The sequence below is a fragment of the Plecotus auritus genome (assembly GCF_963455305.1).
Source record: "Plecotus auritus genome assembly, chromosome: X".
NCBI classification, from domain to species: domain Eukaryota; kingdom Metazoa; phylum Chordata; class Mammalia; order Chiroptera; family Vespertilionidae; genus Plecotus; species Plecotus auritus.
The window spans coordinates 14,225,162-14,251,263 of NC_137784.1; the positions used below are offsets into that span (position 1 = coordinate 14,225,162).

A 26,102-nucleotide genomic window follows, 5' to 3' on the forward strand; every position below is an offset into this window, starting at 1 on the left:
CTCAGTGGATAGAGCGTCGGCCTGCAGACTGAAAGGCCCCGGGCTCGATTCTGGTCAGGGGCACATGCCTGGGTTGCGGGCTCGATCCCCAGTAGGGGGCATGCAAGGATCAATGATCCTCTCTCATCATTGATGTTTCTATCTCTCTTTCCCTTCCTCTCTGAAACCAATAAAAATATATTTAAAAAAATTTCTTTAAAGTGACTGTTGGATTATGTTGTTTTCCTGACAAATATCACTTTTGTGGATTTGCCCAAGCTTGTCCTTGGCACTGGTGTTTTTGAACATTTCTGTTGTATTAACTTGTGGATTATCTGGGCCTTCATGTTTTACAGCAGAACCAGGAAAACTTTGTCCTGACATTCCTTTTTCTTAATTTCTTAATAATGAGTATTTGGATTGTATTTCAAAAAGTATATAATTGCTTATTTACAAATTTTTTTTTATATTTTTTATTGATATTTTACAGAGAGGAAGGGAGAGGGATAGAGAGCTAGAAACATCAATGAGAGAGAAACATCGATCAGCTGCCTCCTGCACACTCCCCACTGGGGATGTGCCCACAATCAAGGTACATGCCCTTGACCGGAATCGAACCCGGGACCCTTCAGTCCACAGGCCGATGCTCTATCCACTGAGCCAAACCAGTTTCGGCTACAAAAATATTTTTGTTATGGAAAACCTCACATCTAAGTAGACAAAATAGTATGACGAACCCACATAATATACTCACCACTGAGTGTCAACGGTTATTGACTCCTGGCCAGTCTTGTTTCCCCTAAACGCCAGTCCACTTTCTTTCTCATTTTTTCAAATTGATTTCAGAGAGGAAGGGAGAAACATTGATGATAAGAAAGAATCACTGATCAGCTGCCTCCTGCATGCCCCACACTGGGGATCTAGCCTGCAACCTGGGCATGTGCCCTGACTGGGAATCGAACTATGACCTCCTGGTTCATAGGTCAGTGCTCAATCACTGAGTTATCCTGGCTGGGCTCTTTCTCATATTTTTATAAATATATTTTATTGATTTTTTTTATGGAGAGGGATAGAGAGTTAGAAACATCGATGAGAGAGAAACATCGATGAGAGAGAAACATCGATCAGCTGCCTCCTGCACACCCCCCACTGGGGATGTGCCTGCAACCAAGGTACATGCCCTTGACCGGAATCGAACCTGGGACCTTTCAGTCCGCAGGCCGACGCTCTATCCACTGAGATAAACCGGTTAGGGCTTTCTCATATTTTGAAGCAACTCTCAGATGTTGTGTTATTTCATCTGGAAAGCCATAATTGCTTTTAGTAATTCACATCAGTACATCCTTAAGACTAAGTTTTCTTCCGAATGACTAATGCAGACATGTATGTTATCTATGTGTGTAATCTGTTGTCTTGGGATTGATAAAAACTCCATAATCCAAAAAACTACCTTTGTGCATTGTCGAATGTGTTTAAAATGGAAAGTGAAACATCTTGGGCTAGAATCCAGCCCTTCCCAGAGGTGTGGGTTTGGGTAGAGTCACCAATTTGAGTCTGTTTCCTTCCTAGATCTGGCGGAGAGTGATTTGGCATATACCCGGGCCATCATGGGCAGTGGCAAAGAAGATTACACTGGCAAAGACGTGCTGATTCTGGGAGGTGGAGATGGGGGCATTTTATGTGAAATAGTCAAACTGAAACCAAAGATGGTCACTATGGTAGAGATATCCTTTTTATATGGAGTCAGGTTCAATGGGCTGCTTTTGTTTTCTACCTCCCTTTTTGTCTTGTGACTCCAGTTAATGTTATGAGGGAAATGTGTGATAAAGAGTACCTTGAACAAACATTTCAATTTATGTGGCCAGCAACAAAGAAGCAGAGATAATCTAGTTGCAAATGAAAGAGCAAGCAACTGTGGTACCATGTCTACTCAGCAGCTGCCAAAATAGCTTCTTTATGAGAAGAAAAAAATTCATTTCTTTTTGAGTGTCCTGGGTGCAAAAATATAATCATTGTCTTACTCATCTTTTTTAACTTGTGATACCTAAATGAATGTTATAAAACTTCTGTTTGTTTTAACCTTTTTAAAAAAGTATTACTATTTCAGAATTCTTTGGTATGTTTAAATTCTGGCTAAATTTCTCCTTAACCTGTTCCGAACATTGACCAAATGGTGATTGATGGATGTAAGAAATACATGCGAAAAACATGTGGTGATGTCTTAGACAATCTTAAAGGAGACTGCTATCAGGTACTTGTGTTTTCCAGATAAAGTTTTTCAGTGAACTGATAATATAATTAATCTGAATTGTGCCTTCCTAAAACAACGTTAGTTGTAACTGGCTAAGAAGATAAATAGACCATCTTGTATGGGAGGAGAATTTTCTGTCTACCCTTCTAGTTCTTGGTTGAGACTCCTGTAATCACAGACAGATTAACAAGAGAAAAACAGACATTTATGGGCATGTATACCTCATGTATATATGGAAGATCCCAAGAGAAAAGTGAGTAACACAGAGGTAGCTTTAGAATTTAGGCTTAAATATCATCTTCTATATATATAAAAGCCTAATATGCAAAGTGTCCACTCTAGAGTTTGACCAACCGGGAGTTCGTTTGCTCGCTATAACGTGCGCTAACCACCAGGAGGCAGCGTGGAATGAAGGAAGGCCCCAGCCGGCAGATGCTAGGGACCCTACCTGTGCACGAATTTCATGCACTGGGCCTCTGGTCTTAAATAGGGAAAGGGGATGTAGGTGTTTTAAGGGAGAATAAATGACTTTTTGGAAATATGGATGGGCCCTTAGAAGAATAGATAGAAGTCAAGGTAGTTTGTGACAAAGTTTATCTGAGTCCACATAGTGTCAATCTTCTCTCCTGTGATAAGAGGTAATGTTCCTGGTTGAATCCTCCGGGGAGGGGAATGGATGACAGTTGAGTTTCTTTTGGAGGATCTGTCTTTAGGTAGATAAGGGGAGTTCAAAGAAAGCCTCTCTAGTCAGTATGCCAGTGTAGCGTATTTTGAGGTGGCATGTTCTGCTCCCCTTCATTCTCTGTGAGTTATATATAGATTTATATTTAAGGCAGAAGTGTACTTATAATAAGAAAGAACTCTATAATTTCTGAATTTAATACCATTCATTTTTTTTAATCCTCACTTGACATTTTTCCATTGATTTTTAGAGAGAGTGGGAAAGAGAGGGAAAAGACAGAAATATCGATGTGAGAGAAGCACATTGATTGGCTGCCTTCTGCACAAGCCCCAACCAGGCCCAGGCTGGGGAGGAGCCTGCAACCAAGTTATGTGCCCTTGACTGGAATTGAACCCAGGACCCTTTGGTCCTCAGGCCAACACTCTATCCACTGAGCCAAACCTGCTTGGGTTCATTCATTCTTATATAAAAGATGTCATGTACCATTTTATGACCTGACAGCCACCACCTTTTGTCTCTCTACCCTGGATAATCTCTCTGTGGTTCCTGTCCTAAATTCTACTGTACTTTCAAAGTCACCAATCATTATAGTTTGTAGGATACATTTTCTATTATATTTTAGGATGCATGTTTGATGTTCATACCTGCAGTACTTTTTCGAACAAGATAATCAAGCAAATACTTATTTTATTTGAACAAAAATCTTGTATATCTCCAAATGTATAGACATTTTAGATGTGAGCTTCAGTTTGTTGATATGTAAATTATCCCATCCCATTGTCCCTAAAGTGTGTGTATCCAACTTTGATTTCACGGTACAGGCATGTTAAGTTTTTAAGCTGAGAGGAATTATTTCCACATTAAAATGACTGTTTTGTGGGCAAGAGGAAAAGATATACATTTCACTTATACTATGTGAAAGTTTAAAAGGGGGTGGAGGATTAGGTTCTTCAGAGCATGACAGGTTTTTTTCACAATGAGCTAAAAGTTACCATTCTTAACAAATAATGTTTACATTGTTAGCCAGGCCCTCTGTCTGGCTGGGATGTTTTAACATTGCATGCTCACACGTGTACCAAGTGGATATTATTTCTGTTTTATGGATGAAGAAGATTAAACTTAGAGTTTGAAGGACATTTATTCAAGGTTATAGGGTAATTTTAGAGGAGTGATTCAGATTCCTAGTTCCTTATATGGCTTCCTTATATGGATTAAGGAAAATACATAAACAGAACCCGAACCCAAACCTGCAGTTCTGTGGAGTTGTACATGTGGAGTTGTGCACTGTTATAATTAACTAGAGGCCCAGTGCACCAATTTGTGCATGGGTGGGGTCCCTTGGCCTGGCCAGTGATTGAGGCCTATGGGGGGTGCCAGCCGGCCAGGGGGAGGGGTCGTGGGAGGTTGTCTGTGGGAGTGCACTGACCACCAGGGAGCAGCTCCTGCATTGAGCATCTGCCCCCTGGTGGTCCGTGCACATCATAGCGACTGGTCAACCAGTCATTCTGGTTGCTTGGTAGTAATGGTCGCTTAGGCTTTTATATACACTGAGTGGCCAGATTATTTTGATCTCTGAACGCATAATAATCCGGCCACTCAGTGTGTATCCTCCTATATAATAAAAGGCTAATATGCAAATTGTCCCCTCGACCAGGAGTTCGACCAGCAGGCAGGCCGGCCAACCGCCCATGTCCCCTCCCCCTGGCCAGGCTGGTCGGACCCCACCCATGCACAAATTCATGCACCAGGCCTCTAATATATATATGTATACACACACTGAGTGGCCAGGTTATTATGCATTCAGAAATCATAATAATCTGGCCACTCAGTGTATATAGAAGGGCATATATAAGTGGGAAGATTTACTAATGGCCTGGGAAATAAACCTTTCCAATTGAAAGTCCATCTGAGGGCAGAGCACTGAAGGCAGAAGGTGAAACAGACAGTTGGACATTTTAGAGAAGGGAAAAGTAGTATTTTATTTGAAATGGCTGGGCTCTTGAGTAAGTTGTTTGCCTGAACACATCCTTTTCCTCCTGCCTTCTTTCTAGAACAGAACAACCAGCAGGGGGAGCCTGTAAAATTCTTCTGAGGCCCACAGTTTTCCCAGCTCTAAAGGGGTGGAGGTTGTTGGTCTCCCTGGCAGTGGCAGACAAGCCCCTTAGGCATTAAAATTCTACCACCATTAACAAACCACCAGGACTTTGCAACTGTTAACCTTTTTTAGAAAATAGTAAGTGTTCCAAAGCACTCTACTGAAATCATTAAAATAGTAAAAAAGAATACTAAAAGCCGATTTTTGTATGTGCAAGATTTCTAAGTAAGATAGTAGTAAATTAAATCTGACACTTTACTTAAAGAATGATACATATTATGTGCAAGAAAGTTTAGTTCATAAATGTAAAACTCTTAAGACAACATAATTTATTATATGAATAATTTAAAGGAGAAAATAATTGACATTAATAGATGATAAAGCATTTGAGAATATATAGTCATTCTTTTTTTCAAAGATCAAGATATTTGTATTATGACATCCAGGTGGCTTAGAAGTATTTATAAAATATTTTTAAATTTTCTATTCTTTTTTTCCATCACCATTTATCCCCTCTATGCCCTCTTCCACCTCCACCTCCACCCCCATCCCCACCCCCATAATCACCACACTGTTGTCCATATCCATGAGAGTTCTCTCTCTCTTTTTTTGTGTGTTAATCTTCACACAAGGATATTTTTTCCATTTTTTTTAGAGAGTGAGTGGGAGGGAGGGAGAGAAAGAGAGGCAGAGGGAAACATCTATGTGATGTGAGAGAGACACATTGATTGGTTGCCTCCCGCACTCACCCTGATCGGGGCAGGGATTGAACTGACAACCCAGGTATGTGCCCTTGACCCAGAATCAAACCCTTCCATGCACATGCTGGCGCTCTAACCACTTAGCAACACCAACCAGGGCCTCTCTCTTTTATTATTATTATTTTTTAAATAAATCTTTATTCAGATTATTACAATTGTTTCTCCTTTTTCCCCCCATAGCTCCCCTCCACCCAGTTCCCACCCCACCTTCTGCCCTTACCTCTCCCCCACTGTCCTCATCCATAGGTGTATGATTTTTGTCCAGTCTCTTCCTGAACCCCCCCCATACCCCTTTCTCCCTGAGAATTATCAGTCCACTCCCTTTCTATGTCCCTGATTCTATTATATTCACCAGATTATTCTGTTCCTCAGGTTTTTAATTCACTTGATTTTTAGGTTCACTTGTTGATATGTATTTGTTGTTCATAATTTTTATCTTTACTTTTTTCTTCTTCCTCTTCTTTAAGAATACCTTTCAGCATTTCATATGATACTGTTTTGGTGGTGATGAACTCCTTCAGCTTTTTCTTATCTGTGAAGCTCTTTATCTGCCCTTCAATTCTGAATGATAGCTTTGCTGGGTAGAGTAATCTTGGTTGTAGGTTCTTGCTATTCATCACATTGAAAATTTCTTGCCACTCCCATCTGGCCTGCATAGTTTCTGTTGAGAAATCAGCTGACAATCGTATGGGTGCTCCCTTTTAGGTAATTAACTGTTTTTCTCTTGCTGCTTTTAATATTCTCTCTTTGTCTTTTGCTCTTGGCATTTTAATGATGTGTCTTGGTGTGGTCCTCTTTGGATTCCTTTTGTTTGGGGTTCTGTGCGCTTCCTGGACTTGTAAGTCTATTTCTTTCACCAGGTGGGGGAAGTTTTCGGTCATTATTTCTTCCAATAGGTTTTCAGTATCTTGCTCTCTCTCTTCTTCTGGCACCCCCATAATTCTGATGTTGGTACGCTTGAAATTGTCCCAGAGTCTTCTTACACTATCTTCAACTTTTTGGATTTTTTTTTCTTTTTGCTTTTTAGTTGAGTGTTTTTTGCTTCTTTGTATTTCAATTCTTTGACTTGATTCTTGTGTTCCTCTAGTCTGTTTGTGGGTCTCTGTATAATATTTTTTATTTCAGTCAGTGTATGTTTAATTTCTAGTTGGTCCTTTTTCATATCTTCAAGGGTCTCATTATATTTATTGGCCTTTTCTAGGATATTCTTGAAAAGCCTTATAACCGTGGTTTTGAATTCTATATCCAGTCATTTGTTTTCCTCCATTTCTTTCGTTTGTGATGTTTCTTTGACGCCACATTTTCACTGCTTCCCTGAGTTGGTAGGGTAGATTTGTGTGCTAGGTTTCCTATATGGCCCAGTGGGTCGGCCTTCCCAGTTAACCTGAGGTGGACACTCTTGGTGCACCCCTTTGTGGACTGTGTGTACAGCCTTGTTGTAGTTAAGTCTTGATTGTTGTTGGTATCACTGGGAGGAATTGACTTCCAGGCCAGTTGGCTGTAAGGATCAGCTGTGTCTATGCTGGGAGAAGTTCGGTGTTGGAGACAGCCTTATAGGATTAGACTTGCCAAATTGCAATAGCCTCTGTGCTCAGTTTGGATGGGGTGGAGTCTCAGGGCGGAGCAGACAGTCTTGGCTTCCCGTCAGCCTTGCCCTTGCGCGCGCGGGCAAGACCTCTGACTTCCCCGGCTCCCGAGTCTCCGCCCGAGAGTCCAGATTCCCCCCCCCCCACAAGAGCGTGGGTCCCCAGGGGCTCGCCCGGAACTGGGGTTCAGTGCAGTCAGAACTGGGGCTCAGTGCAGTCAGGAGCTTCTGACTCCCTTCCACTAGGGAAAGCCTGTGGCAACCTCCGCAGCCTTTGTGTGCACTGGCACGTGCGCGCCTTCAGACCTCTGCCTTCCCCGGCTCCCGAGTCTCCGCCCGAGAGTCCAGACTCCCCCCAGTAAGAGCGTGGGTCCCCAGTGGCTCGCCTGGAACTGGGGTTCAGTGCAGTCAGTACTGGGGTTCAGTGCAGTCAGGTGCTTCTGACTCCCTTCTGCTAGGGAAAGCCTGTGGCAACCTCCGCAGTCTTTGTGCACACTGGCACGCGCGCCTCCAGACTCCTGCCTGCCGGGGCTCCCCTGGGTCTCCCCTGGGTCTCCGAGTCTCCGGGTGCTTTTCTCTCTACCTGACAGTCCAGACACCCCCTGTATGAGCCTGGATCCACGGGGTTTTGCCCGGAACTGGGGTTCAGTGCAGTCAGGGGCTTCCTTCCCCCTTCCGCCAGAGAAAGTCAGCCAGGCTCTCAGCCACCCTTCCTCTCTGCGTGCACAAAGCCCCTTTGCCGTACCTCCAATTCTCTGTGAGCTTTTCTCTTTCCTTCTAGTTGTAGAATTTTCACTCAGCCAGCTTTCCTGTGGTTTTGGATGGTGTCCGTTCTGTCTTTTAGTTGTAGTTTTGAAATTGTTGTGCGAGGCAGCAGTTTATGTGCTTACCTATGCCGCCATCTTGGTTTCTCTCTTTTATTATTTTTTGCTCAACCACTTTAACCCCCTCCATCCCCTCTTCCCCCACCTGAGCTGTCTGCCTGCTCTCTATCTATGAGTATGTCTCTATTTTGCTTGGTAGTTCAGTTTATTAATTAAATTCTACATATGAGTGAAATCATATAATACCTGTCTTTCTCTGACTGGCTCATTTCACTTAGCATAATGCTCTCCAGGTCTGTCCATGCTGTCACAAAGGGTAATGAAATTTTTTAAAAAAATATATTTTATTGATTTTTTACAGAGAGGAAGGGAGAGGGATAGAGAGTCAGAAACATTGATCAGCTGCCTCCTGCACACATCCCACTGGGGATGTGCCTGCAACCAAGGTACATGCCCTTGACCAGAATCGAACCTGGGACCTTTCAGTCTGCAGGCTGACGCTCAATCCACTGAGCCAAACCAGTTAGGGCAAAGCTGAGTTTTTATAGTAAAAAGTACATTCTTAACGAGAGTCAATCCCGCATTCTTATCCCATGAATCGGGCCAGGATGGTAAGCTTCACATGTCCCGTGATCTGGACAATGGACCAATTTCTTCTTGAGGTCATTCATATGGTCATCTGAGGGTTTGATGTGTGTGCAGGTATTGAAGCACAACCAGCAGATGTGTATGCAGGCACTGACGCAGGACTGGAAAGTTCAGAAGTTTTAGTCCCCAGGATAGTTAAGGCAAGAATACAATCATTTGTGCCTCAGCTTATTTTATTTCTATAATTTAGCAGCTTGACCATAGTGACCCCATTGTATTTCTTCACTCCGTTCCTTCATTCTACTAATCATTTTGCTTGGGTAAAGGAGATTGAGTTGATTTAATAAGTGATGCTGGCATCATGGACTGTATCTATGCATGAGAACAAAGCTAATTAACCTTAGAAACCATAGAAAAATCAATTTCAGATGATTTAAGCTCTATATAAAAACTAATACATAGCCCTAGTTGGTTTGGCTCAGTGGGTAGAGTCGGCCTGCGGACTGAAGGGTCCCTGGTTTGATTCCAGTCAAGGGCACGTGCCCGGGTTGCGGGCTCGTTCCCCAGTAGGGGGCGTGCAGGAGGCAGCCGATCAATAATTCTCATCATTGATGTTTCTCTCTCTCCTTCTCCCTTTCTCCTCTCTGAAAGCAATAAAAATATATTAAAAAACAAAAACAAAACTAATACATATAGGCAAGTTTAGGAGTTGGGAAAGAAACATTTTTAAAAAGGAGAAGAACCTCAGAAATTGTAATGACAACATAATACCATAAACAAAGCCAAAAGGCAGACTGAAAACAATACTGCTACCAAACAGGACAGGGACTTAATCCCTTTAATATATAAAGAGACCCTACAACTTTTTTATTTTTATTTTTTTATTTTAATAAATCTTTATTCAGATTATTACAATTGTTTCTCCTTTTTCCCCCCATAGCTCCCCTCCATCCAGTTCCCACCCCACCTTCTGCCCTTACCGCCCCCCCACTGTCCTCATCCATAGGTGTATGATTTTTGTCCAGTCTCTTCATGAACCCCCCATACCCCTTTCCCCCTGAGAATTATCAGTCCACTCCCTTTCTATGCCCCTGATTCTATTATATTCACCAGATTATTCTGTTCCTCACTTGATTTTTAGGTTCACTTGTTGATAGATATGTATTTGTTGTTCATAATTTTTTTAAAAATATATTTTATTGATATTTCACAGAGAGGAAGGGAGAGGGATAGAGAGCTAGAAACATCGATGAGAGAGAAACATCGATCAGCTGCCTCCTGCACACCCCCTACTGGGGATGTGCCCGCAACCAAGGTACATGCCCTTGACCGGAATCGAACCTGGGACCCTTCAGTCAGCAGGCCGACGCTCTATCCACTGAGCCAAACCGGTTTCGGCTGTTGTTCATAATTTTTATCTTTACTTTTTTCTTCTTCCTCTTCTTTAAGAATACCTTTCAGCATTTCATATAATACTTGTTTGGTGGTGATGAACTCCTTTAGCTTTTTCTTATCTGTGAAGCTCTTTATCTGCCCTTCAATTCTGAATGATAGCTTTGCTGGGTAGAGTAATCTTGGTTGTAGGTTCTTGCTATTCATCACATTGAAAATTTCTTGCCACTCCCGTCTGGCCTGCATAGTTTCTGTTGAGAAATCAGCTGACAGTCGTATGGGTGCTCCCTTGTAGGTAACTAACTGTTTTTCTCTTGCTGCTTTTAATATTCTCTCTTTGTCTTTTGCTCTTGGCATTTTAATTATGATGTGTCTTGGTGTGGTCCTCTTTGGATTCCTTTTGTTTGGGGTTCTGTGCGTTTCCTGGAGTTGTAAGTCTATTTCTTTCACCAGGTGGGGGAAGTTTTCGGTCATTATTTCTTCAAATAGGTTTTCAGAATCTTGCTCTCTCTCTTCTTCTGGCACCCCCATAATTCTGATGTTGGTACGCTTGAAGTTGTCCCAGAGTCTTCTTATACTATCTTCAACTTTTTGGATTTTTTTTTTTTTTTTGCTTTTTGCTTTTTTGGTTGAGTGTTTTTTGCTTCTTTGTATTTCAATTCTTTGACTTGATTTTTGTGTTCCTCTAGTCTGTTTGTGGGTCTCTGTATAATATTTTTTATTTCAGTCAGTGTATGCTTAATTTCTAGTTGGTCCTTTTTCATATCTTCGAGGGTCTCGTTATATTTATCGGCCTTTTCTAGGATATTCTTGAAAAGCCTTATAACCGTGGTTTTGAACTCTATATCCAGTCGTTTGTTTTCCTCCATTTCTTTCGTTTGTGATCTGATTCTTTGACGCCGCATTTTCACTGCTTCCCTAAGTTGGTAAGGTAGATTTGTGTGCTAGGTTTCCTATATGGCCCAGTGGGTCTGCCTCCCCAGTTAACCTGAGGTGGACACTCTTGGTGCACCCCTTTGTGGACTGTGTGTACAGCCTTGTTGTAATTAAGTCTTGATTGTTGTTGGTATCACTGGGAATAATTGACCTCCAGGCCAGTTGGCTGTAAGGATCAGCTGTGTCTATGCTGGGAGAAGTTCGGTGCTGGAGACAGCCTTATAGGATTAGACTTGCCAAATTGCAATAGCCTCTGTGCTCAGTTTGGATGGGGTGGAGTCTCAGTCTTGGCTTCCAGTCAGCCTTGCCCTTGCACGCACACGCGCGCCTTCAGACTTCTGCCTTCCCCGGCTCCCGAGTCTCCGCCGGAGAGTCCAGACTCCCCCCGTAAGAGCGTGGGTCCCCAGGGGCTCGCCCGGAACTGGGGTTCAGTGCAGTCAGAACTGGGGTTCAGTGCGGTCGGGGGCTTTCTTCCCCCTTCCGCCAGAGAAAGTCAGCCAGGCTCTCAGCCGCCCTTCTTCTCTGCGCGCACAAAGACCCTTTGCCGTACCTCCAATTCTCTGTGAGCTTTTCTCTTTCCTTCTAGTTGTAGAATTTCCACTCAGCCAGCTTTCCTGTGGTTCTGGATGGTGTCCGTTCTGTCTTTCAGTTGTAGTTTTGAAATTGTTGTGCGAGGCAGCAGTTTATGTGCTTACCTATGCCGCCATCTTGGTTTCTCCAACCCTACAACTTTTAAAATTTTAAAATTAGCTACTTAAAAAAATGGTTTAACCGTATGAACTGGTACTTCTCAGAGGGCAGAAGTCAAATAACCTGCAAACTTTTTTAAAAAATATATATTTTATTGATTTTTTACAGAGAGGAAGGGAGAGGGATAGAGAGTTAGAAACATCGATGAGAAACATCGATCAGCTGCCTCCTGCACACCCCCCAATGGGGATGTGCCCACAACCAAGGTACATGCCCTTGACCAGAATCGAACCCAGGACCCCTTAGTCCGCAGGCCGACACTCTATCCACTAAGCCAAACCGGCCAGGGCAACCTGCAAACTTTTTAAGACAAGATGTTCACCCCTGTTGGTGGTGCAGGAAGTTCATGTGAAAATATTAGCAAGGGATTTGATACCAGGAGAAGAAGGGGGACAACAGCCAATGCTAGGAAGGGTGAAAGGAAACAGTTGTTCACAAGCATTGACGATTGGAGTGTGAATTGCCTTAAAAACTAAAATGCACATGCCTTTGTCTCAGCAATCCCGTGTTTGAGCATCCAGCCCTCAGACAAAAAAAAGCATCTATACTTTATTATGGAGGTTTATTATGGCTGTATTTGTAGGGGCCAAGGCTTGCAGATGCTAAGGGTAGAACATTTTAATAGAATGATACAGTTTTTACAAACATCATTACCTGGAATGATATTAGGTAAATATTTCCAAGTTTAGAACAATGTGTGTGATCCTAGTTTTACAAAAGAATAAGCACTTGTTTTTATTTGCGGATGAGAGTTTATAAGAATCTTTATGAGCACAGGGAAAAAATCTTGAGATCTTTTAAGCACTTAAATGGGATTGATAAATAGATTGAAGGCAACTGGGGTGTTAGTGCCTTCTTTGTTTTTGCATGGTTACACTTGAATGATGTATTAAGTCAGCGGTCAGCAAATTTCGGCTCGCGAGCCGCGGTTTGCCGCTCTGTTGACTAATGAGTTTGCCGACCACTGGCCTAGGGGCATAATCACAAGGAACAACAACAGCCTGTAATTATTGGAATCGAGAGTCTAGGTCAGTGGTCGGCAAACTCATTAGTCAACAGAGCGGCAAACTGTGGCTCGCGAGCTGCGGTTTGCCGACCACTGTATTAAGTGAGGCACATTATAAAACACTAGAGGCCTGGTGCACAAATTTCTGGCACGGGGTAGGGTCCCTAGGCCTGGCCCGTGATCAGGGCTGATCTGCGGGGCGACCAGCGGGGTGATGGGGACCCTGCTCCCACCCTGTGGGCTGGGGGCAGGTCCTGCATTGAGTGTCTGCCCCCAGTGGTCAGTGTGCGCCATAGATGAGACTTTGAGGATGTGTGTAAGAGCATACATATGAAAAATCTGGAATAGATTATTTTAGAGGATTGTGGCAACGTTGATTTCTTTTTTATAAAAATATATTTTTATTGATTTCAGAGAGGAAGGGAGAGGGAGACAGAGATAGAAACATCAATAATTAGAGAGAATCATTTTTCGGCTGCCTCCTGCACGCCCCCTACTGGGGATGGAGACCACAACCCGGGCATGTGCCCTTGACCAGGAATCGAACCATGACCTCCTGGTTCATAGGCTGATGTTCAACCACTGAGCCATGCCAGCCAGGCGAACCTTGATTTCTGATTTGTTATATGTGAATTCTTTTTACACAAATATGTATTTTGTAACTAGAAAAATGGAAGAGAAGGGGAATAACTCTCGCCTAGTTCAGGATGTTGCCTGGAGCCAGATGGGTCCCCAGCACTTCAAAGATAAGGCAACCCCCAAACTTAGTTCCTGAATTTACTGTAAACTGTCAAGATGAGAATTCCAGCTCTTAGCTTCTGTACTTACCTCATTAATAACTGTTTTGGGAGCTGGTATGTATTACATGGCTTTATTACCGGCAGTACTCATAAGTGTTAGAGGAAATTGAAAAACCTTAGGTTAAGAGTTTGGAGTAGCCGAAACCGGTTTGGCTCAGTGGATAGAGCATCGGCCTGCGGACTGGAGGGTCCCGGGTTCGATTCCGGTCAGGGGCACGTACCTTGGTTGCGGGCACATCCCCAGTGGGAGGTGTGCAGGAGGCAGCTGATCAATGTTTCTCTCTCATCGATTCTAACTCTCTATCCCTCTCCCTTCCTCTTTGTAAAAAAATCAATAAAATATATTTTTTTTAAAAAAAGAGTTTGGAGTAAAGTGCAAAAATACATCAATAGACAATGAAGTTATTCAGTACTCGTGTAGAAGAAAAACTAAAAATAGAAGAAAATACAGAGAGTAGGAGAGGTGATTTAGATTAGGGTTAAAAGCATGAACTTGGCTTTCAGATATCTCTAGGTGTACTTCTTGGCTCTGTTACTGGGTGCCTTTGGGTAAACTTCGTATCCTCCTAAGTTTGTTTTCTCCTTTTGTAAAACAGGGATAATGAGAGCACTTGTAGAGTGGTTTAGATAAAATGAGATGGCACATGAAGCATGTAGTAAGCACTGAATTTTAGTTCTTACAGGCATGGGTGGAAGTCATTTTTATTCGTGTGGCAGGTGCTGTGGGCTGTCAGCCCCAGCTTGCATTTTTCCCCTTCCTCTACAAGTGTTTAACTACTTCCACGTGTGTTGGCTCACCCGAATTATTTCTGTTCTTTCTGGAAGGTTCTAGTAGAGGACTGTATTCCGGTACTGAAGAGGTACGCCAAAGAAGGGAGAGAGTTTGATTATGTGATTAATGATTTGACAGCTGTTCCGATCTCCACCTCTCCGGAAGAAGGTAGATTTTGTTTTGTTTTGTTTTTAACCACAATAATGGAAATGTTCATGGAAATGTTTTTCTTGGTACCAGGTGAGAATGATAGGATCTTGGAGATTATCTAGTTAAGTGTCTTCATTGTTTTTTTTAAGGTAGTTAAACTGAGGCCCACGGTGGAAAGATGGCTGTATTTGGCTTTGGTCAAATCCTGTCCTGCTCCTAAATGAGCAAATTAACTCAGTCATTTGAAACAAACATGAAAGAAAATGACTCATAATTATACCATTAATACATTAGCTTGTTTGATCATTTGCCCTAGGTGATTTTTAACCTGTAATGGAACAAACTGGTGACCTGCCTAAACAACGCCAGAGACAGTTCCCTTCTCAAACCCCAGGCTTGAAATCACTGCTGGGTTGGGGTTTGAGCGTTAATGATTTTTCTATAACCTTGTCCTCCTGCTGACTCTGCAGGCTGGATTCCTACCTGATGACCCTTGCAGTTTCTCTCTCGGGATGTTGCTGCTTAGCCCCCTTACTTAGTCTTTCAGATTTCAACCACTGCCTTTTGTGTCGAATCTTTATTGGTGTTGTGAGGACAGTGCTAAGTAAAGCACATTTGCTTTTGACCCGCTTGGGTATGTGCACATGTGTACAAGACACCCAGTCGATATGTTCATAAGTGAGAATACATTTTCATTGGTTAATAAGCTCTCTGATATTGGGTCTCAAGCTCGTGGCTCTTTCTTTCTTTGGTATTGTTGAGTATTGATGCATTTTGTTTCTGATGCATGCAAACCCATATTTAATAAACCTACATTTTTCAACATCCAGATTCCACCTGGGAGTTTCTCAGACTGATTCTTGATCTCTCCATGAAAGTACTGAAACAGGATGGGAAATACTTTACACAGGTAGGCTACTTAACTGTCCCCCCACCCCCCCCAAACTCTTAATAAGCATTTTCTATTTTGAAATTTGAATGCATGTTCATGAAATTTATGTCTGGTAAGGAGAGAACAACATAATTCGATTATGATCTTTGAAGCAGTTAAGTTTGTAAATAGCCAACCTGGCATCTATTAAGGAATTAATCAGCTTTGTTGTATTATGTTTGTTACCGGATTTATCAACCTTGGGCTCTGGCTGTAGTATGAGCTGCTGCCACGAGATGGAGACAGAGATGGTGATTTCCCCCTTTCTAGGAAATCTCCAATGAAACCTGCTCCAAGTCAGCTTATTCTTATAAAAGCAACCCACATTCAGTGAGTTGGGGAATTTTCACAAGTGGAGGTAGGAGGACAGTGGGACTGTTTTCTTTCATTGAGAATATTTGTCCAGTAGACTGCCTTCTTGGGGAACTGATATCTCAATGTGGAGGCTTAATAAAAACACTTCCTTAGACTGCCTTCTTGGGGAACTGATATCTCAGTGTGGAGGCTTAATAAAAACACTTCCTTAGCAGATCACCACAGCCCATTCATTAAATATTAATGATCCAGGCCTTGATAACTTGCCTTTGCCAACTGACTTTTATGAAAAATCTCATTATATGCCCAGGGCTGTGCCACTTTGCAAGAATTTCAAAATCTGTATTAGGACATGTTTCCTGTCCCTGCATTCATTACAGGTGGAGGCGCCAGGCTATCTCATTTGATCATACCCAGGAGTGATCAGTGGTTGAATGTGTGATGGCACACGTGGACTAAGGAGGTTGTAGGCCCTTGAAGAAGCAGTGGTCAAGTCAAGAGTGCAGGGTGGTTTGATTCTGGAGGTACTGATGTAGTTGCCACAGTGCGATATATTTTTTTTTTTACTGCCAGGTGATAAGCTCAGAAGACACCCTTGATTTACACCAAGCATGTCAAACTCATAGGCTAACACAGGCCAAATAAACAAGTTTCAGTTTATGTGGGCCGCAAAAAAACAAAAACTTCAATTTCCATAGAAATGTAGGTTTATTTCGATAGAGACATGCTGAAGACAAAGGGCTGAAATAAATGAGTCACTGTTAACATAAAATAATAGAACATTTTAATAAAAATTAATATTTTTTCTTGAACATTAACTTACCAGACTCTGAATAACTGCACAAATGAATAAGCGTAATGCAAATAAACCTATTTTTCTTGTTCTCCGAAAGTGAAATATTTCCTGTTGTGCACACCAAACAAGTCAGTCCAAGACTAATGACGTGGCAATTGGCTGCTAAAATATTTGCTGCTGGTATTAGTGAGAGAAATGGTGCGCCTGTGCATAAGGTACATAAGGGAAATGAATACAACACAATTATAGTCATCAGTCATTAGCGAACGTTGTAGTTCGTTATTAATAATTATGTATAACAGGATATTGTAAAAATTAAGTTACAAAATTTTATTAAAATGTTTCTTACGTACTGTTATATTGGCTGGGCCACAAAATATTCGTTGTGGGCCGCATGCGTTACACCCACACCCACCTCCCTTCCTCAAGTGTGTCGCTTCGAACTGGAGTAAGACAATAGGGTGGTAAAGGCCTGGGGCAGAGGGCATATTAGAAGAGGTCAATGGAGGGAAAGGGAGACATGTAATACTTTCAACAATAAAGATTAAAAAAAAAAAAAAAGAACTGGAGTCAGGGTAAAGATGGGATGAAAGTGTTGTTTGACCTGTTGCTTGGTGATTGACAAAAGCTAAATGTTTCTGCCTAACATTGCTTGCATCACAGTACCCAGTTCATAATGTCATTGGTGTCACTGTGACCTTGTCATTGTGCCACAAAGCTGGGGAAAGCATCATGGAGTGCCTGGACTTTGGCTCTGCCGGATGGGGGAATTTGAATCTGAATCTGGGGGAGAATTGCTTTCACAGGACTAGGAGGCAGATCCTGAGACTTGGCCTCCCTCCCTTTACTCCCCACTCCCCATTAAGACTAGGTTTTTTGATAATGTGTGTGACATTCATGTAAATTATAATGCCAAGTATTAGCAAACTCTGACTCCCCTAGCTTGAGAATTGGACATTGCCAGTACCACTGACACATCCCCATTCCTCTCTAATCCGTGCCCACCTTCTAGAAGTAAACTATCTTTAGTGTTGTTGGGTTTTTTATTCCTGTGCTGTTCTTTATAGATGTTTCACATATTTGTGATATACTAAATTATTATATTGTGTAGTTTTTCTTGCTTTTGAACCCAATAAAAATGGTGTCCTTAAGGATGTATACTTTTGCACCTGCTTTTTACATTACAGAAGTAATACATGCTAACTGTTAAGTTTAAAAGACACAAGCAATACAGAAATCTAAAGTAAAAAACCAAGTATCACTTACCCACATCTAACATGGGTCAAGGAGAACTTTCTAGAACTGAAGCTACTGAATTGGGATTTACTCCGTTGGAGTGCACCCCCCCCCCGTCCCATTGCCCCATTATTCACTTTCTCTCATCCTTAATAAGTGCTTAATTCTTTGCTATTAGATTTTTTTCCTGCATTTCCCATGTATCTTTCTTAAGCAAATAAAAAAAGTAGTTCTATTTAAATAAACAGGAAAGTGGAGTGCATCATGTTACTTTTTCGGGTAGGTCTCTATTTGTGGTGAGTTTATTTTCTTTTTTAAACTGCTTTTTGACAGTGTTGGGGAAGAACAAATTGAAAGTATCCCATTTCCTTACCACATTCTCTGTAAGGAGGTTCTCCTGTATACCCTCTATGAAGAGAGTGTGGTGTCAATTTTGGGATGGCAAGGGAAACCATTGAACCGTGTACATCGGTGGCGTTTCTATTCTACAGCTTCCCCAGGGGTGATGTGCTCTAAAAACAACCAGGCAGTGTTTTCTATTTGTGAGTCTTAAATTACACATGTGGTGTTTATATGCTCTCATGCTGAACTTGATGTTGAAACCAAATTATATGCTGGCCAAGGGCACTTTGGCCAAATCCCATTGCAGGACCTAGATGATGGGTTACTAAACTGGCTGGCACTGAAGGATGACGTCATGCTGAGCGAATGTGCTAAGTTAAAACCACCAAGGCCAGCTCTCAGAATAGTTCTGTCTACCGGCTTGCCCATGGCTGGCTGGTTGATTGGTTTTGAAAGACCATCCTCAAAAATGGTTACATCACAGGCTGTCTTAATCTGTGAATAATATTCATCTTATATTGTACATGCCTATTTTTTGGCAGGTTGACAGTGACGTTCTTTTGAAGAAATAGAATCAGCACATACATTCATTAGCCCTCTGAATGTTATGAACTTCAGTGGTTAAAAGAAAGTAGGTGGTGCCCGGCCAGTGTTGCTCGGTGATGGAGCATTGACCTATGAACCAGGAAGTCATGGTTCGATTCCCGGTCAAGGGCACATGCCCGGATTGTGTGGTCTTGATCCCTAGTAGGGGACTTGCAGGAAGCAGCTGATCAATGATTCTCTCTCATCATTGATGTTTCTATCTCTCTCTTCCTCTCCCCTCCTCTCTAAAGTCAATAAAAATATATTTTTAAAAAAGAAAATAGGGCCGAAACCGGTTTGGCTCAGTGCCTGCGGACTGAAGGGTCCCGGGTTCAATTCCGGTCAAGGGCATGTACCTTGGTTGCGGGCACATCCCCAGTGGGAGGTGTGCAGGAGGCAGCTGATCGATGTTTCTCTCTCATCGATGTTTCTAGCTCTCTATCCCTCTCCCTTCCTCTCTGTAAAATACCAATAAAATATATTTTTAAAAGAAAATAGGTGGCCAAAAAAAGAAAGAAAATAGGTGGCATGAAATACCTATCTTGTCTTCTAAGTCCATTATGAAAGCACTTGGGAAGATATTGTGCTAAAATGATAGACCCTACCCTGCCCCCCCGGCCTACTAAATGAAAATCTGTATTTTAGCAAGATCACCTGTGATTCCTATGTACACCAAGCGTTGAGAACCACTGCTTTCCAGTGCTGGGTCTCCTTCAGAGAAGGCCCAAAATGGCATGACCCTGAAGCCCCACTTCCACAAGTTCTGGCAGCTGTGCACTGTCACATGGTTGAACCACCACATGTGGGATCCGCCAATGCAAGGCCCAGTAAGCCAAAGCCCGCCCTGTATCCAGACCCATACTGTCCATGGAGAGATGCCCCACAATGAGGTACCACAGCACAGTGTGAGCCAGCAGGGGCTTCAGCTTGGAGGAATTAAGGGTGACCGGCATCCAAAAAAAGGGTGGCCTGGACCATTGGGATCTCGGTGGATCCGAGGAGGCAGAACAAGTCCACCGAGTCCCTACAGGCCAATGTGCAGCGGCCTGAAGGAGTACCGCTCCTTCCCCAGGAAGCCCGCGGCCCCTAAGAAGGGAGACAGTTCTGCTGAAGAACTCAAGATGGCACCCAGCTGACAGGACCGGTCATGCCCATACGGAACGTCTACAGGAAGGAGAAAGCCAGGGTCATCACAGAGGAGGACTTCAAGGCATTCACCAGTCTTTGCATGGCCCACGCCAGTGCCCAGCTCTTTGACATCTGGGCAGAAAAAGCCAAGGAAGCCGCAGAACAGGATGTAGAAAAGAAAAAAGAAAGTGCTGTTGGCAACTTGTGATTAAAAAATAAAAAGATTAGCCCTGACTGGTTTGGCTCAGTGGATAGAGCATCGGCCTGCGGACTCAAGGGTCCCGGGTTCGATTCCGGTCAAGGGCATGTACCTTGGTTGCGGGCACATCTCCAGTGGGAGGTGTGCAGGAGGCAGCTGATCGATGTTTCTCTCTCATCGATGTTTCTAACTCTCTATCCCTCTCCCTTCCTCTCTGTAAAAAATCAATAAAATATATTTAAAAAAAAATAAAAATAAATAAAAAGATTAGAAGCAGTGCTGTAGGACCATGCAGATGAGGTATCCATTTAGCCGCTCTGCCATGGCTCTTGGCCAGCATCTCTGATTCTCTTCACCTTTTTTTTTTTATTGTAACATTTGCTGCAGCTCCAAATGTTACATCTAGGCTATAGGCTAGAAGGAAATTGAAGGGATGGGTCACAGTTCATTCTTGATTGTCCAGAATAAAATACTTTCCCAGTAGCCCCCTAGCAGATGTCTACTATATTCATTGACCACCCTGATCTGCTTGCTAAGTAGATCAGTGGTGGCAAGAAAGGCAGAAAATTTAGAACAATGAAGTCAAGAGAAACTGATAAGGAGTGGAACTGGGCAATACCTTTAGTGTATATATCGTGAATAGACTTTTGCTCTCTTATGCCTTAAGTCAGGGAAATTTCAGGGAAAGCATGGGGGGTAAATATAGTTCTGTGCCGATATCTTAGACTGTTATGATGGTCATAGTTTAAGCCCTTCTGGAAACCGAGAATATTATATATATTTTTATTTGGAAAAAAGGGGAGGGGGGAGCTGGCCCTTGCCCCCCCCCCCCCCCCGGGAAAGGGTGCGCATCCACCGCCACCCACCAGAATATTATATATTTTTAAAATATATTTTATTGATATTTTACAGAGAGGAAAGGAGGGGGATAGAGAGTTAGAAACATGGATGAGAGAGAAACATCGATCAGCCGCCTCCTGCACACCTCCTACTGGGGATGTGCCCGCAACCAAGGTACAAGCCCTTGACCCGAATCGAACCTGGGACCTTTCATGCTGCAGGCTGATGCTCTATCCACTGAGCTAAACCGGTCAGGGCGAGAATATTATATTTTTGATACATTATTCTAAACACAGTGTGACTACTGGGAAAACTTACATTGAATGGGTTTTGTGTATGAATCTTTGCTATTGCATGGTGTTGATACAAAGGCTGTGTCACTAAATGAGAAATTGGTCTCACTTGTTTTTGTATTGCTTCATACTCTAATCATTTGAAATGGCTTGGTAAATGAGGTAGAAGAATAATGAACTAATGGATCTATAAATAGAGCTCAGTGCAATTTGTGAAAGTACAGAAACCATATCTCATTTTCAAAGATGAACTTTTACCGGAAGCTAGAATTGTTCCCATTTATTAGTGACCTTCAAATGAGTGGGACCCTCAGTGGACTCCAGTATCCCGTTGTTTGTTTTCTCTCTTTGATTTAGGGGAACTGTGTCAATTTGACAGAAGCCCTGTCACTCTATGAAGAACAGCTCGGACACCTGTATTGTCCTGTGGAATTCTCAAAGGAGATCGTCTGTGTCCCTTCATACTTGGAATTGTATCCTTTGACCTTATCATTGTGTTGCCAGATCAGAACACCAAGTCAATCCTGTGCCAGCTTAACATTTTGAATAAAGAGAATTCTCTGTAGTATATGAGGCCCCAGTTTTCAAGCGTGGCTGCACATCGGAAGCCCCTGGGACCTTTAAAACAATACTGATTCCTGGGTCCCGCCCTCAGATTCTGGAGTGTGACCTGCTGCAGCTCCCACTGGTTCTGACAGGTGGTCCCCAGTCCTGCAGCGTCATCTGGGAAATAGTTAGACGTCATCTGGGAAATAGTTAGACGGGCAAATTCTTAAGCGCCCCCGCCTTGCTGCCCAATGAGAAAAGCTGGAGCTGGTGACTGGCCTTAAGCAGCCCTCCAGGGGATTGATGTGCACATTGACACTTCAGAACCCCAGCTGTTGCAGGCAAAAAGACTAAAGACATGCATTCTACTTCTATATTACGATGATCCTACTTTAATATCAGTTTCTATACTTCCCTTGATATTCCGATTTGCAATAGAAATCGAGAGCTAGGAATAATGCTGGGGATCTCAAAGTTAACGTTGGTGTTTTCCATTAGGGCCACTTAGTAAATTTAATCCCCAGAAATAAGAACTCCGGGGGCGGGGAGGGGCGCGGAATGAGAGCATTGTCACTGGAAATTTATAATGGGTTTCCTCCTCCTAAAAGGCACACTGGAGTGTGCAGACAAAAGCTTGCTTTCTTGAGGTGGCGGAGTTTCCTGTGATTGCTGCTGGTCTGCAAGGTGGGGCAGGTTCTGACAGGAAGGAGGCCATAACATTCCCCTCCCCCAGGGTCCTCCGTGGGATGCCTGAGTGCTCTGCGCTTGCTGGGCCATGTTCTTCCTTGCCTGTGTCAGACTTGAACACCTCTCCCCCTTCCAACCATCCACCTTCATCAGGCCTCTTCTCTAGAGCATTTTTACAGTCAGGTCTGTGTTTCTCTCTGGAACTGTAACCAGACAACCAAGGTCCGGGCTGCCTGTCACTACATGAGCCAATGAAGCAGAGACAGGGCGGAGTCATATAGGAGCATTTATTCCAGTAATGCCTGCAGCATGGGGGAGCAGCAGGTCACCCACAAAAATCTTCTCTGCCCCCCACCATAAACCGGCTGCTTATATTGGGTAGAAGGACAAAGATTACATGGGAAAGTCGGAATTACAGGGGTGGGAAAGTGGGCACGGGATAATCATACAAGTCATGTGGGCTGAGGGGAGGTCGCAGGGCAGGCGCCTCACAGTGTCCCGGGACCAGATTACAGGCAATAGGGGCTGGCGTTACAAAGAGAAGGTGCCTCCAGGACTAGATTGTTTCAGCCGCGAGGTTGTAAATCTTCCATAATGATGGAGGATGGACTGCATTCTGGTGTTAGCTCCCATGTCCTAGGGCCGTGGTCGGCAAACCGCGGCTCGCGAGCCACATGCGGCTCTTTGGCCCCTTGAGTGTGGCTCTTCCACCAAATACCACGGCCTGGGCGAGTCTATCTTGAAGAAGTGGCGTTAGAAGAACTTTAAGTTTAAAAAATTTGGCTCTCCAAAGAAATTTCAATCGTTGTACTGTTGATATTTGGCTCTGGTGACTAAGGAGTTTGCCGACCATTGTCCCAGGGCGTACAACTCCCAGCCAGGTTAGAGTGTGCTTTCTCTAATCAGAACAGAACCATCACGGTTAACAGAGCATGATTAAGATTTCTTATCATTATAATTAGTTTCCAATCTTCTATTTCTGCCCCTAACAAAGACTTTAGAAATCAGTTGATAACATTTGGAAAAAAGGCTTCAGCTTGGGCTCCGGCTCTTCTGCCTCCTTCCACCTTTTTTTCCCTCTTCTTCCCACCTCCCACACTCTCCCCACCCCATTCCTCACCTCCCTCTTGTTTGTGTCTCTTCCGCCCACCCTTGTAAGAATTTCCTAAAACTTCTTCGAGATCTTGAAAGCAGCCACTATCACCTTTCCTACGCACACCCCCTCCCCCACTCAGTGTCACAGGCTGGTGGGTGTCCAGGCTGCCAAGTGGGTTATTGAAGAGGCCTTCATTCTCATTGCCACAATGCTCTAAGCCAGCGGTTTGCAGCCAGGGTGCCGAAAGGACTTTTAAAACCTGCAGCCCTGACTAGTCAGGGGCACTGACCTCTTTTTTTATTTTTTATTAAGATATTATATGTATACATATCTTACCATTGCCCCCCCCCACTCCCATACATGCCCTCACCCCCCAATGTTTTGCATCTGTTGGTTATTCTTATATGCATGCAAGTCCTTCGGTTGATCTCTTATTTCCCCCACCTCTCCCTAACTTTCCCGGCACTGACCTCTTTTCCCTTAGATTGCCAAGTAAAAAGACGACAACAGCCAACACAACAGTAGCTATCTGGTATGAATGAATCAAAATGATACTTCTTTTGTCAGATTGGCAAAAAGTATAACATATTTTTTTGGTGTGCCACAGAATTTTAATAGTAAAATGTGCCATGAGAGGAACAGGGTTGAAAATTGCTGCTCTAAGCGATTTCTGTAGGCCGGCAAATTGTTAAGGAAAAAACATTCAAACCTGTAAAGAATTTTGTGAATTAATTTGAGCCATACAACAATTGCAGGGAAGCAGAATCTCAACGTATTGAGATTGAGATAGTGCCCTATAATGGCGGGTTTTTGACCTTGTTTTAGACATTACAGTCAAAGGAGGAGACATAAGTGGGATTACGTGAAGTTCATTGGTGATAGGTTAGGGAGGCGGGATAAAGCAAAGCGGCCAAACCTCTGGGATTGGATAGAAAGTAAAATGATAGACACATGCTTCTTTACTCAGGTGGATAAAAGATTGTTAGCAGTCAACGACTAGCAAGATAATAACAATGGTTGTGCCCTGGGGGGTCCGGAAAAAGGGAAGTTACCAGTGGCCCTGACATTCCACAGGTAAGTTACCTTAGATGCAAAAAGACAGTAGGCTCAGGAAAGATGGAAGTTGATCTTTGCCAGGGAAGATACTGGCCTAGGACATGACTACCCACTGTAAACTGCTTTTTCATTAAAGGTTTTCATTTCAGACCATCCTTTGTGGTTACTGTAGGTCTCTTTTGAGTTTGCAAGGTCACCACATAGGCCTTTCCACAACATTTTAAGTGATACCTGTTCTTCGAATTACCAGTTCTCATTCCTTAACTCCTTGTCCAGGTGGGTATTTTACACTGTTTGGAAGAAAGCTAAACCTTGAAGATCAATATCCCCTCATCACATGTGCTACAAATAGCCTTCCTGACCTTCACATGCTGTACATGCCATCAAAATGAGTCAGGCAATTGATTGTGAATTCCTTCAAGTTTTCTTTTTTAATTATTTTTTAATTTAAAAAGGCAAATGGAAAATGTATATTTTGATGACCTAGGGTGTTATTTTTTGCAAGTCAGCTGAAGGATGATTAGCTAGCATAGCAAAGGCTGCTAAATGCACTGAACCCTAGAATGTGATTTTTTTTTTTTTTTTTTTTTTTTTACTTTTTTTCCTGTGTGGGCTGTTTTCGTTTTTGTTTTGGTAGACTTTGAATTTGGTTGTTTGAAAGAATGAACATCATTGTTTTATTCTGGAGGGGAGTTCTTGATGGTGTTTCTTTCCCAAAAAACGAATTGACTTACATGATTAAAATTTGGTGCTTTTATGAAAGTAAAAAAAAACAACAACGAATTAGCAATGCTTTGATTAAAATTACAAATGAGAAATTTCATGTGTCTGTTCTTTTATTTCGGTTAGGTCTCCTTTTTCTTCCTACTGCGAAGAACAAAGGTATCTCCTGGGTCTTTTTTTAGTTCTCTTTTATCACTCCTGGTGTCATTTATCTCTTTACAATAGGATGGCCTTAGGGCCTTTTTTGAACAGTAGTAATGACTTCCATTTACCATTGTGGTAAATGATACACACAGCCTATTACATTCACCAGTTCTTCATTATAAAATTGACCTGAGGATAGGAAAAGATTTGGCCTTACTGTGAAGTTGAAAGTCAGAAGCTTTTTTTTTTTTTTTTTTTTTTTGTCCCCCATCTTACTCCTGTGTTAGATGTGGAAACAAAGATCAGTTTGGATCGCTGCTGTGAAGCTTTGAGAAGATTTTTGGATGCACAAATAGATGATAGTTTGTAGAGAGGCCTGCAACCAGAGCAACTTGAACTCAACCTAAGGAAGTGCTTGTAACTACTAGCTTGGTATGTTAGTGGGAAACAACCCACATGAGAGGTGAGGGTATATTGACTTGGCTGATTAGATATCACTGAGTTATGTTGTTTTTTAAATAAAATCTTTATGCTTTATCAATAGAGTTCATTTATGGTGAATTTACAATAAGCAAAACTTTAAAAATGAAATAATTCAATGTTCCTTTTGAGAT

At 42.7% G+C, this 26,102-nt stretch overlaps 1 protein-coding gene across 4 annotated transcripts in view; it reads left to right on the forward strand.

Moving 5' to 3' along the window:
• Positions 1-25,439, forward strand: part of SMS (spermine synthase) — a 59,135-nt gene extending 33,696 nt beyond the window's left edge. For all 4 annotated transcript variants that reach the window (XM_080653895.1, XM_080653892.1, XM_080653894.1 and 1 more), the window contains exons 6-11: positions 1,549-1,703; positions 2,141-2,230; positions 14,475-14,589; positions 15,402-15,481; positions 21,594-21,709; positions 24,898-25,439. In XM_080653895.1, the coding sequence (XP_080510021.1) occupies positions 1,549-1,703; positions 2,141-2,230; positions 14,475-14,589; positions 15,402-15,481; positions 21,594-21,709; positions 24,898-24,937 (596 nt within the window). In that variant the 3' untranslated portion in view covers positions 24,938-25,439. The remainder of the gene's footprint in view (positions 1-1,548; positions 1,704-2,140; positions 2,231-14,474; positions 14,590-15,401; positions 15,482-21,593; positions 21,710-24,897) is intronic.
• Positions 25,440-26,102: the final 663 nt, after the last annotated feature.